We start from the raw sequence: 13,825 nt of genomic DNA on the forward strand, positions 1-13,825 counted from the left end.
GGAAGCTGCAGTGAACTGAGATCACGCCATTGCACTCCAGCATGGGTGACAAGAGAGCAACTCCATCTCATGAAAATAAATATATAAAATAAAAGTTTAAAAATTAAACTGTAGAGTTAAACAAAGGTGTTGTCTATAGGGAGAGGAATGAGATGGCTGAAATAGGAAGTAGTATAAATGCTATTCACTTTGTTCATTCTTCCATTTCATCTGTACCTTTCAGATTTTGTTCATATTAAAAAATTAATTTTAACTTTGGGGAAAAAATCCTAGAGCACTGAAAGGGAAAAACATAAGCAACTGTAGAAATAAGAAAATGTACCCTCAAGAAGGCAACTTAGCAGAGCAAAGAGAACTCAGACAAAAATCCTGGCTATCACACTGTAGCTATATGATTTTCGTAAGTTACTTCACCTCCCTGGGATTCTATTTTTCATAGGTATAATGAGGATGCCGCCCAACTACCTTTAAAGGTCGCGTTGTAACAAATGACACCATATATGTCCAGCATATAGAATAACAACAGGTACTCAATGAAAGGTAGCAAATAATGTTTACAATTATTACAATCTAATTAAAGTAACAGAACATATGCCCAAGGCTGTAAAGCCAATTAAGAGCCTAACTACCATTGGAATCCTGATTACTCCAAGTTTCTAATCCAAGTAGATTCACTATCTCTATACACCAAATAATATTAACACAGGCTGGGTGCGGTTGCTTATGCCTGTAATGCCAGCAGTTTGGGAGGCCGAGGCGGGGGGATCACCTGAGGTCAGGAGTTCGAGATCAGCCTGACCAACATGGAGAAATCCTGTCTCTATTAAAAATACAAAATTAGCTGGGCGTGGTGGCACATGCCTATAATCCCAGCTACTCGAGAGGCTGAGGCAGGAGAATCACTTGAAGCCAGGAGGCAGAGGTTGAAGTGAGCCGAGATCACGCCATTGCACTCCAGCCTGGGCAACAAGAGCAAAACTATGTCTCAAAAAAATAATAATAACATTAATATATGCAGGTGTTTTTGTGGGTGGACCAAGAGTCCTAAGCATACCTTTGGCAAAATGTATCACTCTCTTAGGCACCAAGAAAAAGAATACTAGATCATATGGTTATTTTTCTCATTAACCAAGAAAGATTTTAGGTCAAGAAGTGATACACGCTGCCTGCACAAGGTACCCTGGTCTTTCCTAGGACCCTCTTGTCCAGGAACACATATCCAAATTAGCCCAAAAGTAAAGCCAGAGGAGGTGTTTCCTTCAACTAATTTTCAACCTTCTTTTGCCAGCAGACATAAAATTTACTAAATTAAGTCCAAGCATCTCCTTCTAGATTAGCGGCAGAGAATTCCCTTTATATTATTTTGTATCCTATAATCTAATCATACCATTAGAATGCTAGACTAGAGGTGAAGCCCTGCTCATTAGCAAGGTGACAATATTTCACACTAAATAGTTGACTTCCAGGCATCTGTGAAAGATGCAAACCAAGACCCAATGATTACAATGAATAAAGCCATACTTCAAGCCTATTATGCTTGAACTCTTAATTCAGACCATTCACTATGTTTTCATTCTCCATTCTTCCTAGGATAATGTGGGCATGAATAAAAGGAAAAAGGCACTTAAACATACTTAGAAACAAATAACAGGCCGGGCGCGGTGGCTCAAGCCCATAATCCCAGCACTTTGGGAGGCCGAGACGGGCGGATCACGAGGTCAGGAGATCGAGACCATCCTGGCTAACACAGCGAAACCCCGTCTCTACTAAAAAATACAAAAAACTAGCCGGGCGAGGTGGCAGGCGCCTGTAGTCCCAGGTACTCGGGAGGCTGAGGCAGGAGAATGGTGTAAACCCGGGAGGCGGAGCTTGCAGTGAGCTGAGATCTGGCCACTGCACTCCAGCCTGGGCGACAGAGCGAGACTCCGTCTCAAAAAAAAAAAAAAAAAAGAAACAAATAACAATTTACTCATATTAAAATATTATCTCATGTGCATGGCTATCTCAAACAATAAGTAATACACCAAATCATAATCAAACATGCAAAGTACCTGAAAGAGTGCCACCTGTCCTGGGATAGGCAACTTCAACATATACTTCAAATGTGGTCTCTGGATTCTGCCTACAAAAGAAACAGATCATGATTACTGATGAGGATTGAGGCAGCTTGGTATAGAACATGTGGGCTGTGGTATTAAACAGACCTTCATTGAAATCATCAGCTCACAACTTAATGACCATGGAACTTCGGACCAGCTATTCTATTTCTCTGAGCCCATGCCTTCCTAAACTACAAAATGAAAACACCTAGCCAGAAGAATTATTGTAAAACTTAAAATATATATGTTTTTTATATATTATTTTATATATATATATATACACACACACACACACACACATACAGGTCAGGTGTGGTGGCTCATGCATATAATCCCAGCACTTTGGGAGGCCAAGGTGGGAGGATCACTTGAGGCCAGGAGTTCAAGACCAGCCTGGGCAACATAGCAAAACCCTGTCTCTACCAAAAAAAATGCAAAAATCAGCCAGGCATGGTGGTGCACACCTGTAATGCAAGCTACTTGGGAGGCTAAGGTAGGAGGATCACTTGAGCCCAGGAGGTGGAGGTTACAGTGAGTTAAGATCACGCCACTGCACTCCAGCTTGGGTAACAGAGTGAGACACTGTCTCAAAAATGAATAATAAAATTATATACATATACATTATATACATATTAAATTATATACATATATATGTATAAAATTATATACACATACACACACACAAATTGTCTAGGCATGATGTCTGGCACATAATAGGCTAGCTATTACTATGGTTTTACAGATGTCATATTTCCAGTTTCCACAACTAGATCACCAAACCCAGAGGTAGAAACCTGAGGAAACTCAGACCAAGGCAACACCAGCACAAAGTAGCCCTCTCCTCAGTATATTCCAGGATAAAGCACGAACATGACAAGATTAACTTGTTTATTTACAGGTTTTCAAGACTTGAACAAGAGGAACAGTGTATCTCACTAGATTACTGTGAAGACAAGATGCCAATCTAAATGTAAGACACTGTTCCCACGTAGTTCATGATAGTTCATGATCTTCAGGATTCCAATGGGCCTTCACCTGTATTGGCAATGGTAAGTATAGGAATTTTCATTATTATACTCTTTTACTTTTTTATTTCATAACAGTTCATAAATTTCTTTATTTATTTATTTTGAGACAGAGTCTCACTCTGTTGTCCAGGCTGAAGTTCAGTGGCACAATCTCAGCTCACTGCAACCTCTGCCTCCCGGGTTCAAGTGATTCTCCTGCCTCAGCCTCCCAAGTAGCTTGGATTACAGGCACACACCACCACACCTGGCTAATCCTTTGTATTTTAGTAGAGATGGGGTTTCACCATGTTGGCCAAGCTGGACTCAAACTCCTGACCTTAAGTAATTCGCCCACCTTGGCCTCCCAAAGTGCTGGGAGCCACTGCACCCGGCCAATAGTTCATAAATTTTTAAAAGATCACAGAACAGAATGTTAACAGTTAATTCCAGATAATAAGAGCATTGTGGTTATATCATTTTTACATTTTCTCTTTAATTTCAAAACTACCATAAAAAGATGTTTCCAGATGAAATAAAAACCATTTAGCAGAAGAAAATGTTGTACTTTCAAATATCTGTAACTTAATTCTATTTTAAATCTGACAACAAAGATGAGGTAAGAAACTTTCTGAGTTGCCTAATCATGTCTAAGGATTTATTTACATCAAATAAATACTTTTAATATGCCCAGTGGCATCTACTTTTCAAAATAGCAATCTCAGTTATCTCATTTCGTCATTGTCATAATCCTGCGAGATAGGTGTGTCAGGCATTACTCCAGTCGTACAAATGAGCAACCTCAGGCAAAGGGAGTCTAAAGTGACTTGTCTAGAAACATGGCCAGGACCAGAAATCATGCCTCCTGGTCCTCAAATCCTATTTCACTTGATTCTAGGATGAACTGTTTCCCCCCACATTTTCACATCTCTTACAACCAACAGCATTTTACAATTCTAAGAGCCAGCATTTTTTTCTTTCTTAGTAATACCTTAAATTATGGCTCATGTTATAAATAATGACATTTTACACTCAGTAAAAAATGGTAATACTCCCTCTACGTCCTTAGGAGGGAAAAGAAAAATGTGTGTTTTGTGAATCAGGAATCTACTTACTTCAGGGGTGTAAAATCATCATTTCTTCTCCAAAGAGAAACATGGGCTTTTGCTTTCAAGTCTTTAGCAAAGAGCTGGCTGCTCTAAAATTCAAGGTATTTAAATATACCTTGTCAAACAGACTTATTTTTTAAATCAGACATTAAGTCACCATATCTTACTTATAAAAAAAAATAAGTAAACTGAAGTTTCAAGAGGACCTTAAAAAATTGTTGTGCTCTTTTTTCCCTGCAAGAGGGTACAAAATGATCTTGGCGTCTTTGGCATATGGGACCCAATATTTGTGGAAAATACCATATGCAAACACCCCTTTCATTCAAAAGATCTTAAGGTAGAACATTTGGTGAAAGAAAGGGAAGTTCTAAGGTCATCTTTCATGAGTAATAGGTAGTATAATCTGAAGAGCATCAGGAAGATTCTCTCTGAAACCTCAAAATGTCTTTCTTAAGCCTAGATTGCAACTGGCTGAATTTCATCTCAGAATTTCATTCCTTCTTTATTAATATAACAGCCTTCAAAGTGTGTTCTTCAGGACCCTAGGACTTCATGGAGGTTCTTTAGAGCTTCCCACATTTTTACTCAAGTTTCCATTTTGAATTTATTTTATGCATTTTAAAAACTGAAATAAAATGAGCATGCAAAGGTGTTGTATCCAAACTTTAAAACACAGGGACACCAACACATTATCCTATACCACAAGGTGTTTTGTACAGCCCTGCTATCTAAGTGAAAAATGGCCTAATGTATATACTCATTGTTTCTGCTGCTTCTTCCTTTCTCTCACACACCCCAACCAGGCTTCTGAACCCACCACACCACTGAAACAACTTGGTCAAGGTAACCACAGACCTCTGCATTGCTAAAATGTATTTAAATGCTCAATTCTCAGTGCTCATCTTACTCGGCCTGTCAATAGCTTTTGATAGTTGATCCATTTGCCCTCCTCCTCAAATGTCTTTCTTCCCTTGCCTTTCAGGATGTTGCTCTCTATTGGTCGTCTTCCTACCTCGCTGGCTACTCCTTTGCTAATTCCTTCTCAGGTTAGCTCTCCTACTGTCCCTGTCTACACTCATTGCTTAGATGATCTCATTCAGTCTCTGGGCTTTCATTACTATGCATACAAGCCCCAGTCACATCTCCAACCTGACTACTTCTTCCCTGACTCCAGACTCCCTTATCCAGCTACCTACTCAACATCCCCACTGGGCCAGGCATAGGTGGGGGATGCCCAGTTACTGGAGAGGCCAACACAGGAGGATTGTTTGAGGCCAGAAGTTTGAGGCCAGCCTGAGCAACATAGAGAGACCTTGTCTCCAAAAAAAAAAAACTCCCAACTGGGCATCTAAGAAGCATTTCTAATTTAACTTATCGTATTTTTCTCCCTCAAACCTGCATCTCCTGAACTCTACTAGTTGCTGAGACTAACAAAACAATGTCATCCTCGACTCCCCTGTTTCATATGCCACAGTCAACCAATCAGAAAAGTCTACTGATTCTACCATCAAAATATATCCAGAATCTCAAAGTTTCTTAGCACCCCCAAATACAACCATCCTTGATAGGTCACCATCATATCACCTCGATTACTGCAGCACCCACCTGACGGGTCTCCCTGCTTTCTTCCTCACCCCTCTAGAGTCAGATCTCAATATTAACAGACAGTAATTCTTTTATTCTGAGGTTCAGGTTATGTCACTTCTTTGCTCAAATCTCCTAAAAGCTCCCCACACCACTCAAAGTCAAGTCAAAGTTGTAGTCCTGAAGCTGGACATTGATAATGATTGTCCCACAATATGAATATACATAATACCATTGAACTGTACACTTGAACGTGGTTAAAATGGGAAGTCTTATGTGAAATTTACCACAATTTAAACAAACAAACAACAAAAAAAGAGGGTGGCAGTGCTTAGCAACACCTACAAGGTCCTACATGATCTGGCCTCTGCCTACCTGTCCAACTTCATTTTATACCTCTCTCCCCTTGCCCACTCAACTCCAGCCACAACGACCTTCTTTATGCTCCTCAAACACACCAAAGAGAAGTCCCATCTTACAGTACTTTATAGTGATCTTCACACAGGTGGCCCTTGTTAGCACTGAAAACTCAGCTTATACTTCGCCTCCTCAGAAAGGCCGTTCCCAACACACACTCTATCACCTAATTTTAATTCTCTGCATTATACCTGTCACAATCTTGGTTTACAGTCAGTATCCTTTCTCTAAATGTAAGCTGCTGGAGAGCAGGGATCTTGTCTATCATGTCAAGGAGTGTTTCCCTGGTGCCTGGCAGTGACTGGCACATAGCCAGTGCCACCTAAATACTGGGGAGAAGGCAAAAAGAATACAGTTGCCTTCCTGAGGTCTAAAAGATTTCAATAAATGATGGATGTGATCATCCGGTTCCACGATTCTCAAACTTTAGCATGTACTATAATCACCTGGAGGGCTTAACTAAAAGATTTCTGTTCCCATCCCCAGAGCATCTCAGGTAGGACCCAAGAATTAGTATTTCTAACAAGTCTCCAGGTCATCCTGATGCTGCTGGACCCGTGACCATACTTTAAGAACTACCAGTTAAGTAGAATTCTTCCAAATAATTTGGAATATACATCATAAACATAGGGGATACCACAATAATCCATTATTTCAATAGTGGTTTTGCAATAAAAGATACATTTCAAAGAAAAAAGGTATTTGTGGAAACAAGGAAGGTTATTCCTCTTCTTCTACCACTATCCATAGTGACTGCCTCACTCTAATGAGTCATAATAAAGCCGCCTAAGATTCTTACTTAGTTCAAACAGCTGGCAGAGTTCTATTCTATTACATGGAGTCAAGGATTATGACAGTCTCAAAAAAAAAAAAAAAAAAGAGGCCGGGCGCGGTGGCTCAAGCCTGTAATCCCAGCACTTTGGGAGGCCGAGGCGGGCGGATCACAAGGTCAGGAGATCGAGACCATCCTGGCTAACACGGTGAAACCCCGTCTCTACTAAAAAAATACAAAAAAATAGCCGGGCGAGGTGGCGGGCGCCTGTAGTCCCAGCTACTCGGGAGGCTGAGGCAGGAGAATGGCATGAACCCGGGAGGCGGAGCTTGCAGTGAGCTGAGATCTGGCCAGTGCACTCCAGCTTGGGTGACAGAGCGAGACTCCGTCTCAAAAAAAAAAAAAAAAAAAAAAAAAAAAAAGACCTAAAATGCTAAGACCAAATTGGTCTATAATTATAAATTATAGTCATGCTTATCTATGATCATTTCCATGTTGCCTTATGGAAGAAGTGGTGACTAATGTTGTGTCAGGTTATGTAACACACCAACAAATATACATCAGTTATTTTAAGGGCCAGCAAAACCAACGCAGATAGAAGCATTCTCTATTTCTCTGCAAATCAAAAAAAAAAAAAAAAAGAAAGTGCCTCCTCTAAATGCAAACAGCCAAGCAACCCCCTTACTTAGAATTTTCATTAAGCCTGTAAACAATTAAGACTATAACAATTTCCAGAGGCTCTCTGGGACCACCTTGAGATTGCTCATCCCTCCATTACTCTTCAGGATATTTAATATTTTTAACTTCTTGGCTAAAGGAACTGAAAATCCTATTTCTGTCCTATTAACACTCACTACTAATTTGGTACATGTAATGATGCTGAGAATGCCACATTCAGAGCCAATTTTCCAATATGGACCCAAGTTTTCCCAGAACATTTCATGATACATCTTAAGATATTACCATGGAAATGTCGTGGTTCTGCCGTGATATCCCATTATTAATTGCCTCATTCTCCTGTAGACTCCTAACCCTGCCCACCTGCCAAGCATTTTTTTTGCCTCCCACCCCCCCATCTTCTTCAGTCTTGCACCCTACAATCCAGCCATACAGATCTACTTGTAGCTCTCTAAGCAAACCATGCGTGCATGCCCTAATTCTATGACAATTATACCTTTCCATACACCTAACACCACTTACTGCTCCTATGTGCCAGCCATGATCCTAAGCACTTCACATGCATTACCTAAGTTAGTCTTCAATAACCTCACAGGTAATATTACTCCCAGTTTGGGGATGAGGACATTGAAGCTCACAGAGGATAAATTGGCCAAAGTGACCAAGCAGCAGAATCAGCATGGAACTAACTCCAAAGACAATAACCACTTTACTATTCTACATTATTCAATTGCTTTTTTGCCAAGAACAGTCTTTCCAGCCTTTTTCACTTGACAAACTCATTCATCAAGCCTCAGCTCAGGCACTACCTCCTCTCTAGGAAGTATAATTGTTCAACAACCCTCCCACCTCCCCCTTGACCCGTGAGTATGTGCATGCACATGCACATGCACACACACACACACACACTCATTCACTTACAGCCTAGACTGGGTTAACTGCCCCACCTCTACGCTCCCAAGGCACCCTGTACTTCCCACTCTCCATGCTCTCACCATATTCAACTCTGGTTCAATTACAATTACCTGGGGGGCTTTTAAAAATCCTGATGCCCAATCTATATCACAGATCAATCAAATGAGAATCTCCAGGCATTGATATTTTTTAACTCCTAAACTTATTCCAAAGAACAGCCAAGGTTGAGAACCACTGGTGTGTCTCAGATAAAATACAATATATTCTTCCCCACTAGACTGGTAGCTCCTTGAGGGTACCAACTGCATCTTCTCATAACCCTAGTCTAACACCTGGCTCAATAAATGTTTCATGAATGAGTTTTCCTCCAACATCTGACGTTTCCAACTCCCACTAATCACTTCTCTTTTTCTGACAAGAGGTAATTTACAGAATACACACTGCTTACACCTACTACTCTGTAAAGATGTTTTCCTTTGGAGTCAAAGGTCTCAATAAGTCACACCTGCTGACAACAGCCTCAGCTCTTAAATACTGAAAAATGACAAATACAAACAGCTAAAACGTTTTTGAAAGAAGGGAGGTCTGCTCAGTTTTTGCTTCTGGGAGAATGAAGACTGATAGTAAGCCAACAGAGCATTTCTGTTTAGATCTCTCTGCTGAACACAGTTCTCAGTGATTCACTGGAAGGGTCATGCTCAGTGCTCAGGACCATGTTTTTTTGTGTTTTTTGTTTGTTTGTTTGTTTGTTTCTGAGATAGTCTCACTCTGTTGCCCGGGCTGGAGTGCAGTGGCAAGATCTCGGCTCACTGCAACCTCCACCTCCTGGGTTCAAGTGATTATCCTGCCTCAGCCTCCCGAGTAGCTGGGATTACAGGCACCCTCCACCATGTCCGGGATTCGTGTAGTTTTAGGAGAGATGGGGTTTCACCATGTTGCCCAGGCTGGTCCTGAACTCTTAACCTCAAGTGATCCGCCCACCTCAGCCTCCCAAAGTTCTGGGGTTACAGGCATTAGCCACCACACCCAGCCAGGACCGTGTTCTCAAAATGATTAAGTACACTCAGCTTGAAGCCATGAAATAGACAAAGGCTTTGACAATATTTAGGCAGCAGCAAAGCTTAATGGCTTTTTTTTCAAGGCATCATGCTGTTGATCACTCTGCTGGATCATCAGCTTTTAATTAGGATCTACTTTTCTCCAATTACAATATATAAGATTAGGAGAAAAATGTAACATTAACTTGTCATAAAATGAATCTGTGCAGCATATGGTAACCATGCCACAATGGTAGCCCTAGTCCTTTTAAGAGTAATTGAGACCTACAGACCTGAAACAAAACACTTCAAACCAGCTTCAGCACAGTGTTTCCTTAATTACAAACTTACATGCTGAAGGGGCTGAGATGTAGTGTTTAAAAATTCATACCCATTGAACTGTCTTAAACTTGACAACATGGTCAAAAGAGACCGTATACACTTCAGAACACACTAGCAAACATCACCTAATAAACACTGATTCCTTTAAGCTAGACAAACAAGCAAAAAGGTAGTGTTAAAATTTCCAACAAGTCTCCATTTGTTTCACTGGACTCTGAAATTAAAGCCGTTTTTCCAGGCTGAAAACATTGTATCAAAGAGTGCTTTCTAACCCATAACAAGTTAACACCTCCATAGGAGAATGCAGTCATTGTTGAGACTTGTTAGAAAATTAACTTAGTTTTGTAATTACACAAACAAGTTGTTTCAAGACTACTCTTAACTCTTCATTTCTAATAATGTTCTCAGGATCAGATTAATGAAGATACGCAGATACTGCTATGAAAAGAGTCACAAAGGTTTACCTTTCTTATATCCCTACGGGAAGATTCTTAAGCCTCTAAGTGCAAGCAAGGTAACTGGAGGAGGGTTAGCTGCATTCCAAGCAGAGAGACAAAGCCTGAACACCCCTCAGCAATGTGCAATACAACACACAGTGTTAGTAAATTGTTTCATATGCTGAGCTGCAGTGTAAAATCTAGGCTTTACCCATTAAGGGCACTTGCAAAGGTGATATTTGTCTCATTATCAATAAACATTTTTGACCTTAAAAAAAACGTAAAAACCTCCCCTTCCCTTTCTGAACAATTTAGTCCTAAACCTGTTAGGTAGGCAGAGTGAGGTAGATGTTCATGCTGGTGACAGCCCAGTGTGAGATGTCAGAGCCTGGGCGGGGCAACGAAGGTGTCCCTATGAAGGGGCAATGTCCACATTGAGGGAAGGCCTGGCATAAGATGTACAATCCAACTGGATGAGGAAGGCATCTACTCAGGGAACAACCTGGTGTGGGACGTCAGAACCTGAGTGGGGTGGAAGGGTATTCACACACAGCACAGCTGGGCCTGGGGTGTTGAAGCACAGGCAGAATGAGGGGGTACCCATGTGAGGGTATCCCAACACGGGGTGTCAGAGCTGCAGAGGGTGAGGAGCATGTGTAAGCATTAGGGCCCCCGAGAATGGAGGCCAGTGCCCAAGCAGGCATGAGGAGATCGCCCATGTTGGGTAGGAGGAGGCTGTCCAGAGTGAGGGGGAGTCAGAGTTCAAGCAGGGCAGTGGGGCAGGAGGTGTGTGGAGAACCAAGCAAGCTGAAGGAGGAGACAAGCATGCACATGGGGTGGGGGTGAAGGGGCCGTGTGCTTAATCTGAACCCAAGGGTACATGGATGACATGGGGAAGGCTGGTTTCTTACAGTTGAAGTTAACAGAAAACCAACATGATTTCTACAAAGTTGGATTTGAACTGAAGATATGAGTATGTGTTCAAGGTTTACATATATATAACTTGATAGGAAAATAAAGTGTAAGTGTAACCTGACTTTTCACATGCACACGTATTCCCAGCTCTGTCTACTGGGAGGGACTGGGAGCAGCAACACCCCAACAGCAATGAGCACACCTAACTCCCAGGCCTTGGCTTCTAAATACAATTCTCCTCTAAAAGGAAGCAGGGCTCCTTGGAGAAATAGCTGATTCTAGCACTAAGACAGGGAATGTGATAGATGAACTTGGAACATTTTTTGTGCCAGGAAGCAAAGAAGTGCTGAAAGAATGATGGGGATATGTTAAAAAGACATGGGAGAAAGCCTGAAAGGGCTTCCACTGGCCAAATCTGGGGCAGTCTGAGCATCCAAATCAGTAAGGATATTAACAGATTCAGACCCATCAAATAAAACAGGAAGCCATGAGTTCATATGCATCTAAATAAGGGAATAAATTGAAAAGTTTAATGAGAAATGGTATATTTACACAGTTTCAAAGTACCTTCCCACAAAATACTGAATACAAGGGAGGAGACAGTAACTTTCAACGTAGAAGTTTGGCAAAAACCTAGTCAAGTCAAAGTGATCACCATCAGTAATGGAAGAAACTGCTGGACCGCAAAGAGCAGGGCACAACATCACTGCTGTGATATTCCTGTCAGAGATGCTACACCTGAGGAAACATCAGACAAAACCAAGTGGAAGCACCTTCTAGAAAATATCTGGCCTTAATCTTCAAAAGTGTCAAGGTCATGAAAATCAAGGAAAGGCTGAAAATCTCTTCCAGACTATAGGAAACTAAAGAGAAATGACAACTAAATGCAATGTGTGATTCTTTTGCTGTAAAGGATGTTATTGGGACCACTAGTGAAACCTTAATGCAGTTTTAGGATTAGAAGTAGTAGCAAATTGACGTTAACTTGCTGATTTTGATGTTTGCATTGCGTTAGAGGAGAGAATAACCTTGTTTGTAGGAGCAGCACACTGAAATAGTCAAGGGTGATGAGGCATCAGGTCAATACCGTGCTTTAAACTGTGTGTGTGTGTGTGTACGTGTGTGTGTGTACGTGTGTGTGTACGTGTGTGTGTGTACGTGTGTGTGTAAGTTCTTTATACTGTACTGCCTACTTTTCTATAAGATTTTAGTTCCTGAAAAAATATTTTTTTTAAATCATTCATTAAATACCAATTTCTCTGACCTTCCTTTTACCAAGACTTTCTCACAGGAATGACATGTGGTTCTATGGAAAGAACCCCAAACTAAACATCAGCTGCCTTGGGTTCAAATCCCAGATAGATCCCTTACTTGTTATGGGATTAGGACAAGCCATTTAACCTTTTGGCTTCCTCCTCTGTCAAGATATATACCTGCCCTGCTCATCTCAAAAGCTGTTTCAGGGATCAAACGAGAGAAAAACGAGAAAGTGCTTTGTAAACTAAAAAGTGTTAAACTAATGTAAAGGGTATTATCACATATCATATAAAAATAAAATGGCTTCACCTTACCAATAATAGGCTTTAGAAGTAATCCACGTATTACTGTGTATTTCAAAGACTCAAAACCATTAAGCTTTCACACACCGTCACTAAAAGCAATCCAGAAAATAGGGAACTATCCAAATAGAAACATTAGTCTAGGCAATAAAGGGATTTTAAGAACAAGGAATTGATTGTGCAGTCAGAAAGAAATTCATGTTTTACCAAAACTGAAGAAGAAAAAGTCTCTCCTCTACAGAGGAAAAAAAATACTGAATAAATGCAATGTATAAAAATCAAGAGAGGCCGGGCGTGATGACTCATACATGTAATTCCAGCACTTTGGGAGGCCGAGGCAGGCGGATCACCTGAGGTCAGGAGTTCAAGACCAGCCTGGCCAACATGGTGAAACCCCTGTCTCTAATGAAAATACAAAAATTAGCCAGGCATGGTGGCACATGGCTGTAATCCCAGCTACTTGGGAGGCTGAGGCAGGAGAATCACTTGAACCTGGAATGGAGAGGTTGCAGTGAGCCAAGACTGTGCCATTGCACTCCAGCCTGGGCAACAAAAGTGAAACTCCATCTCGGGGGGAAAAAAAAAGAAATCAAAAGAGTCCATGTATATACAACTTATGCCCCTCAGTCAGTAATAAAGTGAACATCTGTAAAACACTTTATGGTTACCTTAGAACTCACATATGTTTCTGAAGCTGATTGTCAAAACCTTGTCAGATAATAAGATGGTAGTATTTTCCTTGTTTTACAGAAAGGGAAACTGAGACCAGGAAGTGGTGGAACTCCAACAGAACCTGGGTTTTAAGATTCCAAAATCCATGCCTTTTCCACCACACCATGTTGCCTGTCCAAAAATTACTCACATCTGTTTAGAGTGGCTGGGGGAATGGTGGGCCACAGACTTGTATGACGAGGTCATGAAAAGCTTCACCACCTCCCCAGAAAAAAATGTGCTTAA

At 41.1% G+C, this 13,825-nt stretch overlaps 1 protein-coding gene across 1 annotated transcript in view; it reads right to left on the minus strand.

Annotated features, from left to right (window-relative positions):
* The window catches only part of LOC104680724 (DENN domain-containing protein 1A-like), a 387,331-nt gene that overhangs the window by 335,856 nt on the left and 37,650 nt on the right, over positions 1-13,825 (minus strand). The window contains exon 2 of the mRNA XM_030920077.1: positions 2,052-2,122. Coding sequence (XP_030775937.1) covers positions 2,052-2,122 — 71 coding nt within the window. The remainder of the gene's footprint in view (positions 1-2,051; positions 2,123-13,825) is intronic.

This window comes from Rhinopithecus roxellana, chromosome 16 (assembly GCF_007565055.1).
Source record: "Rhinopithecus roxellana isolate Shanxi Qingling chromosome 16, ASM756505v1, whole genome shotgun sequence".
Lineage (NCBI taxonomy): Eukaryota > Metazoa > Chordata > Mammalia > Primates > Cercopithecidae > Rhinopithecus > Rhinopithecus roxellana.